This window comes from Vicugna pacos, chromosome 7, assembly GCF_048564905.1.
Source record: "Vicugna pacos chromosome 7, VicPac4, whole genome shotgun sequence".
Taxonomy (NCBI): domain Eukaryota; kingdom Metazoa; phylum Chordata; class Mammalia; order Artiodactyla; family Camelidae; genus Vicugna; species Vicugna pacos.
Genome location: NC_132993.1, coordinates 50,301,781 through 50,319,291, shown reverse-complemented (window position 1 = coordinate 50,319,291; position 17,511 = coordinate 50,301,781). Strand labels below are relative to the sequence as shown.

At 32.2% G+C, this 17,511-nt stretch overlaps 1 protein-coding gene across 4 annotated transcripts in view; it reads right to left on the bottom strand.

Annotated features, from left to right (window-relative positions):
- Positions 1-17,511, bottom strand: part of SNX13 (sorting nexin 13) — a 110,305-nt gene that overhangs the window by 65,247 nt on the left and 27,547 nt on the right. For all 4 annotated transcript variants that reach the window (XM_015245633.3, XM_006211724.3, XM_072964895.1 and 1 more), the window contains 4 exons: positions 6,943-7,055; positions 2,997-3,099; positions 1,641-1,730; positions 497-618 (listed from right to left, as the gene is read on the bottom strand). In XM_015245633.3, coding sequence (XP_015101119.1) covers positions 497-618; positions 1,641-1,730; positions 2,997-3,099; positions 6,943-7,055 — 428 coding nt within the window. The remainder of the gene's footprint in view (positions 1-496; positions 619-1,640; positions 1,731-2,996; positions 3,100-6,942; positions 7,056-17,511) is intronic.

The following is a 17,511-nucleotide window of genomic DNA, read 5'->3' as shown; positions in this document are numbered from 1 at the left end:
AAAACAAAACAATATCTGGGGAAGAGGGGAAAAAAGTATTATCAGTAAGTGGAGTAGGGGAGAGGATATAGCTCAGTGATAGAGCACATCTTTAGTAATCATGAGGTCTTGGGTTAAAATCCCAGTATCTCCATTTAAAAAGGATTGGGGGGGGCACTTATACTTCAGAAGGTGCGGCGAGTAACAAACATATATTAAAAAGAAAAGACTTTGAATAATCACATGATTGGATAATTGGACCCTGAGGAAGAAACTGACTAAGAGAATAGGGTTTTTAATCAAGATAAACATTCTGTAAATGCAAAGGTTAAATTTGAAGGAGTAAAGGTTTTTAGGGTTCTAGTTCTATAATCTAAGAGTTATCCCACAATAATAATCTCCTGTTCTACTTACCTTGTAAAAATCAATTTTCTCCTCATATTTAAAAGTTATTTTCTCTATTAATACAAACAATATGTTTAAATTTTTCTGCATAAATACAATGCAGTGACCTTACCTAGTAGCAAACTGAATGAGTGCATTTTGAAGCGTCTGCCTAATTTCAAGAAGAAAAGATTCATCATCACTTAGTGTATAATACCAATACTGGACATAATCCCTCAAAGAAAACTGGATAACCTAAAACAAAAGTATTGCAGAAAAAAAGAAATTTTTAGGATTTAGTGGCAAACTTCAATCTAAAACTATTATTTGCAAATTCTATTTATTCTCTACATACTAAATTGTGGTGGTAAATAATTGCCTTCATTACAAAGGTATCAATACACTAAAAACCACTTCCAAAACTTTTAAATTAACTTGGTAGCCCAATTCATACACTGCCCAATTTTTTTTTTTAAATTAAAGAATTATCTGTATCCAAGTCCTACCAAAATTCAGGTAAGGATGAAGTTTGCAGAAAAAAATAAATTTCCAATGCTATAGTATAATGAAGAGTTTTAATCAGTTTGATAAAATGAGATGCAAAATAATGTCGACACCCTAATTCTCAAAAGAAAACATTTTTCCAAGATTATATCATCAGATTCACTGCAGTCAAATTACAAAAATGACATAGTTTACTAAATTCTAATACCTTTGATACTGCCAACAGTATTAAGTTAGCCAATAAACAGCAAATAATATAACTTAATGTATAATGTTTTTACAAATCAGATAAGCTAAATAGTTCATCTATAAAATAATATTAGAATTGTAACATACACATTATTTTTAATAATATACCATCAAGCATCAATGAAAAATATTCTGGAAGAGAATAATTTTAATTCTAATTTTAAAAATATTTTTGGAACAAATCAGGAATACCTATTCTAAAAAGTAATAAATCTAGCAGGAAAAATGTCTGATTTATCAAACCACTATGCTTGTTCATCAGCTAAAGCGTAACATTTTAACCATAAAATAATTAGAAACATTGTTAAATGTCAGTAAAAACCTTTTTTAGGACATGAATTCAACTACACTTATTATAAATAAGTCCATAAATAAGGCAGCATCTTAAGTATAGAATCCAAGGATACCATTATAATGAATCTCCAGCATATTACATAAATAATAAAATTATTTCTTAGTATTTTCAAAAGAAATACACCTAGCACACAACATATGGAATTCAAATACCACATACTGAAACTCACTTGCTGGAGAGGTTCATCAATTATATTGGCACCTGTCAATCTTCTATCAATCTTTATAGTCCTGGCTTCCCGTTTCATTTCTTCTAAGCACTGAAAGGAAACCATAACATTTTATTGGATAGTTTCTTGACTTAAAATCTCTGTAGTTTACTTCTAACTGAACATTCATTGTAACTTCCCCGTCATTATCTTCAAGACAATAAATAACCTTATTTCTTGAGACTTGAGTATAAAGCAAACACTATTTTCCAAAGTAACAAAACTAGACATCCAGGAAAAAAAAAAATCTCATTATCCTCAAAAAACTTAATAATCAGCAAATATTATTCAGAATGTGAGAAACTGAAAATATACACACATACTGTTGCTATATTTCAATGACATTTTATATTCATAAGTTAGTGTTTCAGGTGAGTCAAATGTCTTTATTAAATACTGCCCTGTTTCCTCTTTCTCCCTCCCAGCCCAAAACAGTACACCAGCTGCTAAATGAATATATTTTTAATTGATTTTATCTAGGGATGATTTTTAACAACTAAAGAAAAGAAAAGAAAAGAAATTTTTTCTGTAGTCTTTAGAAAGATCCGTGACCTGGAAATAGGGTGAAAAGTAGTGGCATACTCTTCAATTAAAAATACAAACCAAAAAAAAAAAAAAAATACAAACCAAAGCACACATACATGTGAAAAAAAAATGTTTCAAGTTATAGAATGCAACCTCTAAGATTTTTTTCATAAAACATATTTACAAGTCATTTTAGGAACAGCAAATCAAAATAATTATTTTTATACCATGTATTAAAAAATAGATTATAAAGACTTAAACAGTCTTGACTGATTTATTACTGTTTAGGATCTTAACTCTTAAAACATTTTGCATCCTCTCTATGTACAACTTAAATGAATGGAAACCATGGATGGCTTAAAAATGATTCAAAAAAAGAAAAGGTTCATTTCTTCAGAAAGATCTGTGAGCAAACCCAAAGAATATACATTAATGGGTGTTTTAAAGGAAGACAGAAATAAGTCTCAGAGGTTACTTTTAAAGTTAAGTAAGTTTTAGAAAAATGTATTTATTTATCAATATGAAAGTCTTATTAGCACATAATGCACAAGTTAATAATTGTAAAATTAAATTACTGACATCAACTCCAGACTGTCTGCCTCTCTTCATACAAGAAAAACCATTCCAATCCCACAATAATAACTGAAGCCTGATCAGATACTCACTCATAAATTTATAGTGAGCATTAGTGAACATACGGAAATTATAGGAAAAGCCATATAAAGATGGTCACATTATCATCATTGCATACAAAAAGGACTTCAAGGTTTCATACTCCTTTCCCCTACTTACCTTAGGAATCCCCGTTGATGTTGGAGGAAGAAATGAATGTTCACACTGCTCTAGGTACTTCTCTGAGTTTGTTTTTCCAAACAGGAGAGTAACCACAAAACCTCTGAAAATATTTAATTATAGGTACAAAAACAAAATTTTACTATAATTTAACACATTACCAAATATATTTTTTCAGATTTAATACATGGCTTATCCTTCACTAAAAAGTCAGTTTGTGACCTTGGCAAGGCAAGGAACTGACAGATTTTGTTATATGCTGAAGTTTAAAACAACTATAAACATTTTGTGAATTTATACAATAATTCCTTTCCAAGTTTTCATCCAATATATTTCATAAAGAATCCCAGGCAACACTTTCAAACTTCAGGAAAATAAGCCTTCACTAAATAAGTAGGCAAGCTAATAACCAAGGATAAAGACAAATGATACTGTACATCTATAGCTGAATCACACATTTCTATAGTTCTGTTAACTAATTAAAGATATAACTTACCACTAGGAAAATAGAATAAACAAATAAAGGCTATACGGGAAAAAAAAAACAAAGAGCCAACTTATAACTTGTTTAAAATAAGCCTGGAATTAAAAAAAGAAATACAAATATATCATAAAGCATTAATTACTTTTAAAACAATTATGGAGTAAAGGTAAATACTGGTTTGGAAATATTTTAAGTATTGACAAATGCAATCAGTATGTCCTACTTTAAAATTTACCATATAAATCTAAGCACTACTAAGTAGACAGGAAATCCATAAAAGAAAATTAAAATTTAATTTTATAATAATTTATAGTAACCTTACAATGACTGAAAGAATGTAGTGACAAAAAGGGAACAGTGAAAAATTGAATATGGTCAGCCTGAAGGGAAGATTCTCAAGGTCTTCCGCTTTTTGTGGCTACCTGCCACTTCACTGCTCTTCAGTACAAGTACCACAAAAGTAGGGAGAAGGGTGGAGAACAGCAGTAAAGTCAAATCAGCTTGTCATCAATTCTGTTTGTTTCTTTTTTAAAAGGCTAGACTCAGAATTATCAGTAAATTTCACATATCGGTGCTGTATCTGATATTATTACTAAGAAAAAATCTGATCATATTTACAGACACAATAAAATGCTTGTATTAAGTTAACAATGTATTTCTAAAAATATTATCATGAAACAGACTGATAAAACATTAACCTTTGTCCGCAGTATGACAGTAGAAAAGTAAACTAAGGAACAGTGCGATCTCAGAAAGAACCTAATTAATAGCTTCGGCCTTGAGGTTTAGTAAAAACAGGTGCTACAAATAATTGCATAACCAAACAAATATAATGAATGCCATTAACCTCTATCTTTATTGATGGTATCCCAAAATAACAATCCCCCAAAAAAGGAAGAAGGAAAACCAAAACAAACAACCCCCCCCAAAATTCCTGAGTGGTTTTCTTTTCAAGGCTTTTATTTACATTTATATAGGTAAAACTGCAGAACTCAAAAACTTAAATTTTACTAGCCAAAAAAAAAGGAGGGTAGTTTCTGTTAAAAAAAAAAAAGTATAAATTCTTCTCTGACTTGCATGTTAAGTAGGAAAAAGAACACATCTTTAAAAACTTACACAACAACCAAACAAACCACTAAAACTAAGAAATGATTTTTAATTATATAAAATGTAATTATTGTACTTAAGACTGATATTTAAAAGACTATTTTTGCTCTTAAAATTCATAAGGCTCATAAAATTCATAACTATACTAAGTTACATTAAAGAAAGGACAATTGTTCTTCAGTAGAGCCAAAATTAGAAAGATTTTTACTCAGGAATTATGATACTCATTGACTGTAACTGAGTAACCTGGGAATGCTTAATTAACTAATCCCCTGAGATGATTTTGGGATGCTTGCTAGTATATAAATTAAGTCCCCTTATTTTGACAGTGAGCTTCACTGAGGTCAACAGTCTGGAACAGTATATCAGATCAATTCATAAGATAACATGAACTTGGAATTTCAGACTCTACCATGTGACTTAATATTATCTAGAGTTTTTAGTGGCCATCACCCACTTACCAATATCCCATCCTATCTAAAAAATTTACAGAACTTTACAAGTATCCAAAAATTTTTTTGAAATTATTTCTTGATAAATTAGCAGACTCAGAAGGGGAACAACAACGATTCCTGTGACTTTGAAATGAATGGATGTACTAATATGCCACACTGATGAGGTATATTGAGGGTAGGGGAGTATATATGTGTAGGTTGGGAGGGCTATGTGCAAACTCTCTGTATTTTCTGCTCAATTCTGCTGTGAACCTGAAACTGCTCTAAAAAATAAAGTCTATTAATAAAAGAAAAGAAAAGAACGGATTCATCACGTGTCCCAAATTTTATATGGAGCAGTTTAGTCTAAGAGAAAAACACTTCTCCGACCCTTTACCTTCCAAGATCTATAAAGCTGCCTTTGTTTATAAAGCTGCAATTTCCTCCCTTTCTGAAGTATTGGAAAATATTCTGAAATCCTTCTTCACTTTTGCCAAAGGCTTAGTCAATTACTGAAATAAAAGAAATCTTTCCTTTTCAGAGAAACATCTCCTCAAGGCAATTTCCTTTCCAATCAGTAAAAGCAGCCGTAACCTTGGGGGGAGTGGTACAACCATGCAGCTATGCAACCATGCAGCTCTGGCCTTAATTTGTGACTGAGGAGTGTAATTTAGGAAGCCCTAATGGCTGCAGATCTACAAAGTCTTCAATCATGTTTATAATCCATAAAGATATTCAAAACTCCACTTACCAGATTACTATGGCTTATTTCTTAATTTTTTCACTACATAGTACCACAGACAAGCAATTATAATGAAAATACTAAGTCTAAAATAAAATGCAGTTTTATGAATAGTTCTTGAGGTAGCTTCTCAGTTTAATTAATTCTCACTTGTTCAACAATCAGTGGGTGACCGCCCTATAAAATGGCTACACTTGACTTTCAAACCCATATCCTGAAAGAGGTGATAGGTGGTAGATATATTCAGAAGCCATATTCCTAGGGTCTATTTAGACAATCTCTCAGGCCACAGTTTATATACATCCTGTTCAATTCAGCTAAGTCCTCTAAATCTGTAGACTCAAACAACTCCTCCAAATGTTTGGGGTCTCAAAGATTTCTTCATAAGAACTGATGAGTATTCACTGCACAAATAATTACATGAAAGTATCATACAGATATATATACATACACACACATATATACATTTATATAAACAACAAAGTACTCACTTCAGCTAAACTACCTTGGTTAGAATATCTAAGCATCTCCCTTATCTATACATTTTCCTACATACAGTTCATATCTGATACTAAATGTTCTACATAGGATGCTGTAGTAAATCATAACTGAAACCTCTCCTAAATGGTTTATCAACTCAAAGTAAAGCATAAACATTGTAAATCAAAAACCATGAAGAGAGAGCTGCAAAATCTGTCTGTTTGAATTTTCTAGAACAAAATGACAGCACTCACTAAGGTAAATAATTAACATTATTGTTCAAAGTCTATCTTCTACTATGTAAAACTTGATGCATCATCTGAATTTAACTTAGATCTTATTATCAAAGAGAAGAGAATTTTAACCTTAAAGGGGGAATAACACCAGAAGGCATAAAAAATTTTTTTAACTTTTCAAATTACACAAAAAAGGTTGTCTTCGGAAACTGAAATTTATTTTTGAAGATGAATACCCATATTCCTGGTACAAATAATCACCATCACTTCTATTTCTATAGGTATCTTAGTTTTACTATTTTTAACTTTGGTAAAAACCATTTGCAAAGACAGAATTCACAAATAAATCATACTGCCATTTTTCATGGTAATTTCTTTTTTCTTGAGGTCTCATGGTCATTTGTTTCAATTCTGAACAACTGAACATCACATGAATTGTAAAATTATCATTGAGAATACTTACCCACCCACAAAGCAGAGGATATAAAATGCCAAATAAAATATTACAAAGGGTCCAAATGTTATTAGAGAAAGGACAATGCCAAGGCTTCCCCATCCCCATATGGATAGACTGGTCTGAAATAAAGCAGGGGAAAAAAAAGTTTTAATAAACAAATAAATAATTTTCCATATGAATTAGAAAAGAATGAGCAAGACTTTTACACAGTTTATATTTCTCTTAAGTATTTATGATATTATTTCAGTAACTGTTAAAAATATCTCTTCTGAAAAGTGTTAAGTGCACTCTTGGAAATTTATCTACAAGAAACAATATACAAAATCTGTATGTAGTGACAAATTTATAGCATATCAGCAATGATTTTTTAAAAAATCTAGTGGCATGTATATGTACAGCAAGAAAAAGTTACACAAATCGTTAAATGATAAGCTGTCATGAGAAGTGATAACAAAGTATTTATAAAAACATTTATAATTTATATATGCAAAAGCATGTATAAAAGGTTAAGACTACAAAGTTGTACTTACTTAGAATATTTCATTTTAAAACTAGTCCCAATACAACTACAGCATAATGAGACGTTTTAAAAATTAAAATTTCCAGGTAAGAAATCCGTATCTCATTGAAAACTGTTGTATTTTTCTTTTATTCAAATTGCATGAATTTGTAAAATTATAACTGCACAAGTTCCAACTTCCAGTTATCAAAATTTACTGAGCTCAAAAACATTTCCAAGAATTCTCCATCCTTAAAAATAAACAAAAAACCCTATTTCATTTAGAAATTATACTGTATTATCTATTAAAAATACTCCTTTTGTTGAGGACAAACTGGATTTTAGCAATTTAAGTCACTATGAATAAATTTATTCAATTCAACAAGTTCCTCCATCCATTTGCCTTGTACTGTTGAGGTATACAAAGGAAGCATTTGTCCCACTCCTGCCATCAAGGAGCACAGAGAAGAATGTCTTACAGGAATGAAACAATTAGACACTGAACCAAATGAAAATAATAGAAAGTATTATAAGATGTTAAAATGAACAAAATTAATGACCAAAAACTATGGAATAGACAGTAAGCGCTGTGGATTATGAGAAAAAGGACAGTTTTATTTATTCATTCATTCACTCATCAGTCATTGACTGCTTCCTATGTGCTGTAAGTTTAAGGTGCTGGGGATATCACAAGGCATAAAACATTCCCTCACAGTCTACAGTCTAGTAAGGGAAGAACAACAAGCACACCCTCATAAATTTACACACCTTCGTATGTTTACATTCCAGAAGAGGGAAAAAGACAAACAAGTAAATACTTAGTTATGTAAGATGGGAATAGTGCTATGCAGAAGAATAAAGCAAATATACGTGATTGGTCTAAGGAGCTTTCAATGACTGACCCATGAAGAGAAATCTGGGCTAAGAGTCTTTTAAGGAGAATTTATAATAGTGAGTCTTCCTAACTCTCAAATAATATTCTTCCATTTATACATATCTTTTTTTTTATGTCCCACAGTGAGAGGTTTTTTTTTGTTTCTTCTTCTATAAAAGGCCACACAACTCTTGTAGTTCGTATTTTTATTTCTTTTTTCCTCATCCTGGGTACTCATCTTTTTAACCAGAGGACAGACTGCCTGCCAATGAAGTTATTACTCTGCCATCATGATCTCCTTCTTGAATCAGTTGAAGATACTATTTCACCTACAGAAGTGGTCTCCCCTGACTTCTTTCCAAGAGTTGAAAGTAGGCCATGGTGATTCAGAATAAAGTACAGAGTAGCCCAGGCCCTCTGAAAATACTGCTGAGCATCCAGTAAGTACCTGGTCTACACAGCAGCACTGTCAGATGACCAACTATAGAAACAGATGTTATTTCCCAAGATTCACTCAAAACCTTTTCCACTGACTTTCCTGAAAAGAGTTCTTATAAATTCTCATGAAAGCTGAAACCAGACTATGACTCACTTTATTCAACCTACCTTCTTCAATGAGATTTGATCTAATATTAATAACATCACTCTTCCTTAATAAAGTTTTATTTATGCTTGCTAGTCAGTTTTCAAAGCTAAACAACTTATTGTTTAAGGATCTATTCAGAGGTTTTTAAAATGAAACTAAACAAAATGGCTCTCTCTGGAGATAAAGGAAGAAAAGGAGCATGCAAGAGGACAGTACACAGGGCGCTTCTCAAACGCTCAGTACTCAAATGTTCTCTCTTAAACAAGTGTCTGCTTGAAGCTATATAAATGTGTTATTTCTCATCTGTTTAAATCATATCTTTCACAATTAAAGAAATTTTCAAAAGAAAATCACAATTATATAATATGGGAGAGATTATTTAACTCAATTACTTAATGAGAAGATGCTCAATTGTCTAAAAACTCAAGTTTTCAGAATCCTACAAGTCCCTTTCTCATTTGAAAACAGTAGCAGAATCATCAAAACACAAACTCTTCATTCAACAAATATTTGTGAATACATACAATACGCCAAGTGCTAGCAATTTAACAGTGAACAAAACAGACATTACTGCCATATTAAAAAAAAATCTACGAGAGAAGACCCTTTCCTTAAATAAGTTTGAGAGAAATTTCTATATTCCAAAGACTAGTAAAGTTAAACATTTCCAATCAAGCAAATCAGATACTCATTTGCTTTGCAGTTAATCTCTTACAATATTTAACTTCAAATGTTAAACTATTCAACAAAATATCAGAATAGGTTATTGTCCAAAATTAAAGTTTTATGATATATTTAGTGTTTCCATATAAAATCTGGCTAATACTATAATTTTATTATCTGATAAGATTAAGAAAAACATTTGATTTAAAACCATTTAAAATTTTTGGATTCTAATTATTTCCATGATAAAGAATGATAAAACTTAAGATAATTTTATACTACAACAGAGACTTTTTACAAATTCAAACAGGTATTACCCCCAAGACTTGACCTAAAATGGAAGCCAAAAAAAAAAAAGAAAAAAGAAAATAGAAATCTACATTAGTCATTTACATTAAAATAATACTTAATATATTACTATTTTCTTATCCAAATACAATAATCAACACTGAAACAGCCATGTATTTGGTTTCCTAAAACCACCTACACACCAACTGTGAGATGGAAGAAGCTTTCAGGATCATCAACTGCAGTACTTCTTAAACTTTAAGAATCTTATTAAACGCAGATTCTTAAAATGCAGATTCTGATCCATTATGTCTAGAGTGGGGTCTGTGATACTTTCATTTCTAGTAAGTGACCAGAACTGTGCAGAACTAAGGACAATTCTATACTTAAAATTCTCCCTAAATTAATCTCTAGGTCCTCAAATCTTACTCACAGTTCCAGAACCCCCAAACCTCTGAAAACCAAAGCTGTAGCAAGCATTATACATACATACCTCATTTACTTCTCAGAACAACTTATGAAGTAATCAAGAAGGTAGTATAGCATAGTGCTCCAAGTATAAACACTGGAGTCAGACTAAGTGGAAATCTCACCTTTACTAATATTAGCTGTGTAACCACTCCATGCCTTCATTTCCTCACCTACCTTATGTGGTTTTTGTGGGAAGTAAATGAGTCCATGGTCTAGTGGTCAATTTTAGCTTAATCACTATTATTATTTCTAGTTTAGCAACAGAGAAAATAAGGTACAGAGAAGTTTTTTTAAAGTGGTCCAAAGTCACACAGCTTATAAGAGTGGGATTTGATCCCATTCAAATCCAGTCTCCTTAATGAACCTTAAATTTGTCAGCTGACGACTGTCTGAAGCTAAAGGTCACAACAAGAAAAAAATGTTAAAATCATAAATGAGTGCTTTCTTTTATCTAACTATTAATCGGCTTAACATGCCTCCCAAACAATTAGAAAACTAGTTGTAATGAATGTAATAAGCCCCTGGTTTGAATATGAAGTACATAATATAAAGAATAATTTTTATTAGACAATCAGTTTATCCATACATACTCTACATAAATAATGGAAACAATTTTTGTTTCAAAGGATATCAATTTATTAGCATGCCCTGATACCTATTTGTAATAATTTGCACAGGGACATACAAAGACACAAAAATGACCCCTACTGCCAAGAATGAAGAAATGATAATGGAAAGAATTTTACATGCCTCCTGATAGTAGAAAGCAAGTGGAAATAATTTATATTGTGATGTTTATGCCTATCAAGTCATACTGACATTTATCTCATTTGATCCTTATCACAGACTTTTAAGATAGGAAAGGTAACGTAATATAGCACCAAGAACAAAGAATCAGAAATTACAGGTTCCAGCTTGCCACTAATGTTATGTATAACCTCTGCAAAATCACTAAACCTCTATGGATCCAGAATTCACACTACCATAGTGAAGGAGCTGAGTTGTGAGATCATCTCTCAAGTCAAATCTATCTAAAGCAGACTGATTAACTTTGGTCTGACACAGTTAATACGGTGCAGAGCCAGGCTCAGACTGTTCGGGCTGCATGTGGAGAGCAGGGCTAGGTGGAAACAACTATTTTTAAATCACATGAAGAATAGAATGTCAGGGCCCCAAGAGAATGGACCTTGGGCTCCCATAGGAGTCTCACTAGAGTGAGTCCACCACTCAGGTATATTCACCTGGTATGTCTCAACACATTATACGGCACAGGGCAGCCAGACTGGGCTGAGAATCTTAAAGCTGGCACTACTTCAGTGCCAACTTGGGTCACAGAAATTATATAAATGAGTTCAACAAGAAAAGTAAGTACTCATAAGATGAGTCACCTTATTGCAACTATAAACTGTTTTCCTTTCACCTCATTCCATCTATAATAAACTGGAAGTTCTTCTCCAAGCAATTTCAATAGAATGTGCTCCTGACACTCAACTTTGGCTCATTCAACATTATATAATAATTTAGCCAGGGCCTGCTACAAAGAAGCTGCCCACTAAATATGGAACTAATTAATCAATTTACTAACTAGAGAAGTGAAATGCGGGAGGGAATGGAAAGAGAATGAAGGAGAGAAAAAAAGGAGGAAAGGAGTAAGGGCACAAAAAGGAAAAGGGAAAGGGTAAGGGAAAAAGAAAAGGACTCTAAACTGAAGTCCTCCCCCTCACCTCCACCTTATTATGATTTTAGGCAGAGCTGTACATTCCTAACAGCACAACCTACACCAAACCCCCACCTAAAAAAAAAAAATCTCCCAAGAGGTTGGTCCTTTTTCTCCCATAGGACTGATGTACAGTAACAGTGTTCTTTCAGCTGTCTCAACATGCCCTACACCAGCCCACGTCACTACTTCCTTTTTGAGGAGGCAGCCACAGAGAGGCAGTCACACAGGAATCATCAGTACATTTGTTGGCTAAATTGGTCCCAAATCCCTCTTTTTATGCCCCTGGGAGAAGGAAATAAAGATCCTCTTCCACTCACACCAATTTAAGATACCCAGTATATCCTTGGGAAGATGACTCAAGATTAGTACGATTTGGTGCACGTTTTCAATGCAGCTGTTGAGCCAGGAGGGATAGATGACTTTGTCTCCAAGATGGCTAACTGCCCAACTGGCAAAGATAATGGCCACAAGATATACCTGTGGAGTTTCTCTGCCCTCTCCCAACTAGGGGTGCCCACAATAATTAGATTATACACACACATATATACCAGTCCCTATGTATTTTTAGTTCTTTGGTAACAGAACGCTCTTCCTTATAACAGAAGTCTATTGTTCAACTTTTAAACATCTTGAAGAATAATTATATACATATATGAAGATTTCATAAGGCTTCATTTTTTTTTATTACAGCAGTAGTTATAAAGGTCATAGACTGCTACATAATTAGGACTCCTAGCATCCAATGACAAAGAAAATATAAGAAAACAAAAAAAGCTACAATTAACTCTGTGTTTTTTAAACTAGATTCTATCAATTACAAAATAACTATACACAGTTTGAAATAACAGCAGGTACACTCATATTATTTGTTTAATCAGGATACAAACTAAGTTAGGCTACACAACCCTTTCCCACCCCACAGCTCAAACATTGGGAATCACTGAATTAGAATCTAGAAGAAACCACAGTATTGAAAAAACAAAAGACCATATTTACTGAATGCTTTTCCTTATACAGAAAGAATAATAAAAGTATTTAAATGTAGATGGGGCAGTACAGCAAAGAACAGTCCTAACAGGCTTCCAGAAGACTCAAAGCCTCCAATTGTAAAACCACTTTACCAAGGTTTCCTGAATTTCTGATAAAAGGTCTAATAGATACACAAAGCTGAAATGAATTAATCAAAGGCAATTTTTTAGAAACTATATTTTTCTAGTTATACATATTGTTTTTACAACTTTATAACTTCAAAAATAATGGTATAGATCTTTTAAAATGAACTTTTAATCTTTATCAAAAAGAAATAAATTAGATTATTTTCCTTATAATGTTTCCTTTTCACAGGTAAGTGTGTGTCTAATTTAAATTGATATATGTATCAGTCTCATTCCTAAACAAATGTGTGTGTATATATATGTATAGACAGATGACATACAAAAATTAAAAGTAGTCCTTTAAAAATAATTTATGGAAGCAAGAAAAAAAGGTGGGGGGGAGGGATAATTAGGTTTATTTATTTAATGGAGGTACTGGGGATTGAACCCAGGACCTCATGCATGCTAAGCATGCACTCTATCACAAAGCTATACCCTCCCCACTAAAGCAAAAATTTTAAAGCTACCAAATAACAGTTAAATTTCTAATTATGTGAGTTAATAGAATCCATCAAGATATCAGAAAAGAAAGTATGAATTCTGTGTATTTTGAATAAATTTTTTTGTATAAGCATATCTACCCTGATTATTTTTTAAATCAGTAACATACTAGTGAAGAAAAGTATGTACAGCTATCAAGCATCTAAGAAAGGGAGGGTGAAAGTTATAAACATATACACATTTGTTTATTCTTTAATGTAAGGATACACAGAAACTTTTTTAAATGAAGATCTATGAGAAATGGAGGAAAATGGGGTAAAGGAGACTAGACAACTATGAAAATATCTCATTCTGCAGATCTGATTTTATAATGGTATAAGTATTCTACATTTAAAAGAATTCAAAAGCAATCTTTAAAATTCAAAAATAAAGTAAAATTTAAAAATCTAACTGTACATACTAACAATGTGGAAATTACACAGAGAAACTATTTCAAATAATTTTACAATATAGTAATTTGACTGTGAATCATTGCTTCAATAAAAAATAGTGTTGGTAGTTCCACTAAAACAAACCAGAGCTATTGGAGGAATGGATGATTCCAAGTCTGGAGCAGGAAATGAGTTTAAGATGGGCCTGGATGACCATACCAGAAAGCTACCAGAGACTACTGAGAGTATGTCAAAACAACTCAGGAGACAACTCAAACCTGAATCTGATTTAGGAAATGTAGAAGGCTAAGAAAATGTTACAATACACCATGGAGATGAACTTAGCAATATTCAGACTATGGAAAACACTAAAGAGCAAAAGACCCAATTTCTTCAACAAATAAAGGGTAAAGGGGAAAAAAATAAAGAGAAGGAGGGAGAAAGAGAAGATGAAGGTTTGGGAGAATCTGCGGGTTAAAACTGCAATATGTGGAGCTTACCCAACTTGATTTTAACAAAAAATACAGTGGAAAAAGGAGAAGAAGGAGGATGAGGAGGGAAAAGAGGAAAAGAAGAAAAACTGGGTAATTTTAAACATTTTTTGAATATTTAATGACATTAACAAGTTACTGTTTATTTTTCACCTTATATAATGAATGGCACCACCTATTAAGTTTTAACAAAAACAACCCTTATGTTTTAAAGAAGCATGATGAAATATTTAAAGATGAAATCATGTATCTGGAATATGTTTCAAAACAATTCTGAAAACAGACAGAGGAAGAAAAGTAAAAAAGAACACAGATAAAATATAATTAACCATGGGTTCATAAATGTCTAAGCTGGGTATAAGGACAGGAATGTCATTATACTAATCTTTCCACTTTCATCGTTTGAAATCTTTCACTAAAAAAAAAAATTTAAACACACATAATAATCACAAAATTCACTCACACAATAAATGCACTTGCATTTCTTAAGTAACCAATGCAAGAAATGAAAAGCCCTCAAACATGCTACATGTTCACAATCCAGAGAATTAACCTGGGATTAAGAGTCTCCTACGATTAGCTGATACTAGAGCAATATAAACTTGGCTATTCAATTAAGAAAAAGATTCTTTTAAGTATGGAACTACTTTAAGTAATGAGTTTAAATATCCTACTTTGTGTGTGGGTTATGTATTCATTTTATGCAAGAACTACTGTCCTTTGAAATAATTACTTAAGGGGAAGTTATACTGATTCTATAATAATTAGGTAGTTATGTATTGGGTCTTAATTATACAAAGATGAATCCAACAGTTTCTGCTCTCAACATGCTCACAAATTAAAAAAGTAAAATATACATATAATGATAACATAAATTGGCAAGTACCATATAGAAAGATGTGCAAAGTGTTTGGGAATACAAAAAAGATAAAGCCTTCAGAGCTTAAACAGAATTGACACTAGTTTTAAATTGTCTTCAAAAGGCAGCTTTTCAGTTAAACAAGAAAAATCAACCTCTCTCTTTTTTTTTTTTCCAATTATCCACTTCTTTCCATCAAAATAGTATTACCCAAAACTAATTATTAACTTTATTTACTAAAGTTTTGGTAATTTCCAAAAATAAAAATTCTAAGTGAACAAAGATTCACAAATGCTAAGGCTACATACGTGTGTGCCACAGGGGAAGTACTCTTTGATTCAAAAGTAGGACAGAGAAAAAGATTTGTTTACTGAACTTAAGCCCAATGCTAAAGGCGATTTATACTTTTATGTCTAAATATATTTAAAGATTCCATTTATAAGTGGCAACAAAGTAAGCTGTGAAGGGTAAATGCACTATTCAAGGGTTTCCAAAAACTACATATAACCAAAGATAGTCTTTTCAATGAATGGTGCTGTCAAAACCAGACATCCACATGCAAAAAAAAATTTAAACTGAGACATGGCTCTTATACTTTTTACAAATATTAATTCAAAATGGATCATAGACCTAAATGTAAAACACAAAACTATAATACTCTAGAAGATAACTTAGGAGAAAACCTAAGGCAACCCTGGGTATGGTGATTCCTTTTTAGATATAGCACCAGACATAATCCATGAAAAAAATAACTGATTAACTGGACTACATTAAATTTAAAAACTCCTCTTCTGCAAAAGATAGGATTATGATCATCAAAAGATAAGCCACAGGCTAGGAGGAAATATCTGCAAAAGACACGTCTGACAAAGGACTTTTATCCAAAATTACAAATAACTCTTAAAACTCAACAATAAGAAAACAACCCTGATTTAAAAATGGGCTAAAGATTTTAACAGACTCCTCACCAAAGAACACATACAGATGACAAATAAGCACACAAAAAGATGCTTGGCATCTTATGTCATCAGGGAAATGCAAATTAAAACTACAATGAGATACCACTACACATCTACTAGAATGGCTAAAATCCAGAACAATAACACCACCAAATTCTCGTAAGGCTTTGGCGCAACAGGAACTCACTGGCAGGAAGGCAAAACCATATAGCCACTTTGGAAGACAGTTTGGCAATTTCTTACAAAACTAAATATACGCTTACCATAAAATCTAGCAATCACACTCCTTGGTATTTACCCAAAGGAGTTGAAAACTTATGACCACACAAAAACTTGCACACAGATGTTTATAGCAACTTATTCATAATCACCGAAACTTGGAAGCAACCAAGATGTCCTAAAGTAGGTGAATGGATACATAAACTGTGGTACATCAAGACAATGGAATATTACTCAAAAGAAATGAGCTATCCAACCATCGGAAGACACTGAGAAACTTAAAGATTTATTACAAAGTGAAAGAAGCTAATGTGTAAAGGCTACATACTTCATGATTCCAACCATAAGATGTTCTGAAAAAGGCAAAACTATGGAGACAATAAAATGATCAGCAGGTAATGGGAGGAGCAAGATGGGTAGATGAGTAGGCAGAGCACAGAGAAGTTTTAGGGGAGTGGAACTGAATGATACTATAATGATGGATAGATATTAAAGAACTATATTTTTGTCCAAACCCACAGAATGTACAATACCAAGAGTGAACCCCAAGGTAAACTATGGACTTTGGGTGATTATCATGTATCTATACAGGTTCATCCTTGGTAAGATATGTACCATTCTGGTGAGTGAGGCTGATAATGCAGGAGACTATGCATGTGTAGAAGTAGGGAGTATATGGGAAATCTCTGTATCTTCTTTTTAATTTTGTTATAAATCTAAAAACTGATCTTTAAAAAAGTCTTCTTCAAAAAGTTACATATAAATAATCACAAGCACAAGAGGATTTTACAAAGAGAGAGAATGGTAAGATGGTACCAGTCACGAATTATAATAAACTGATAGTCACAGTCAGCCTTATCAATGCCCAAAAGTAAAAAACCTGAAAGTCAAAGTGTTCCATATTCATTCAACTTTTAATA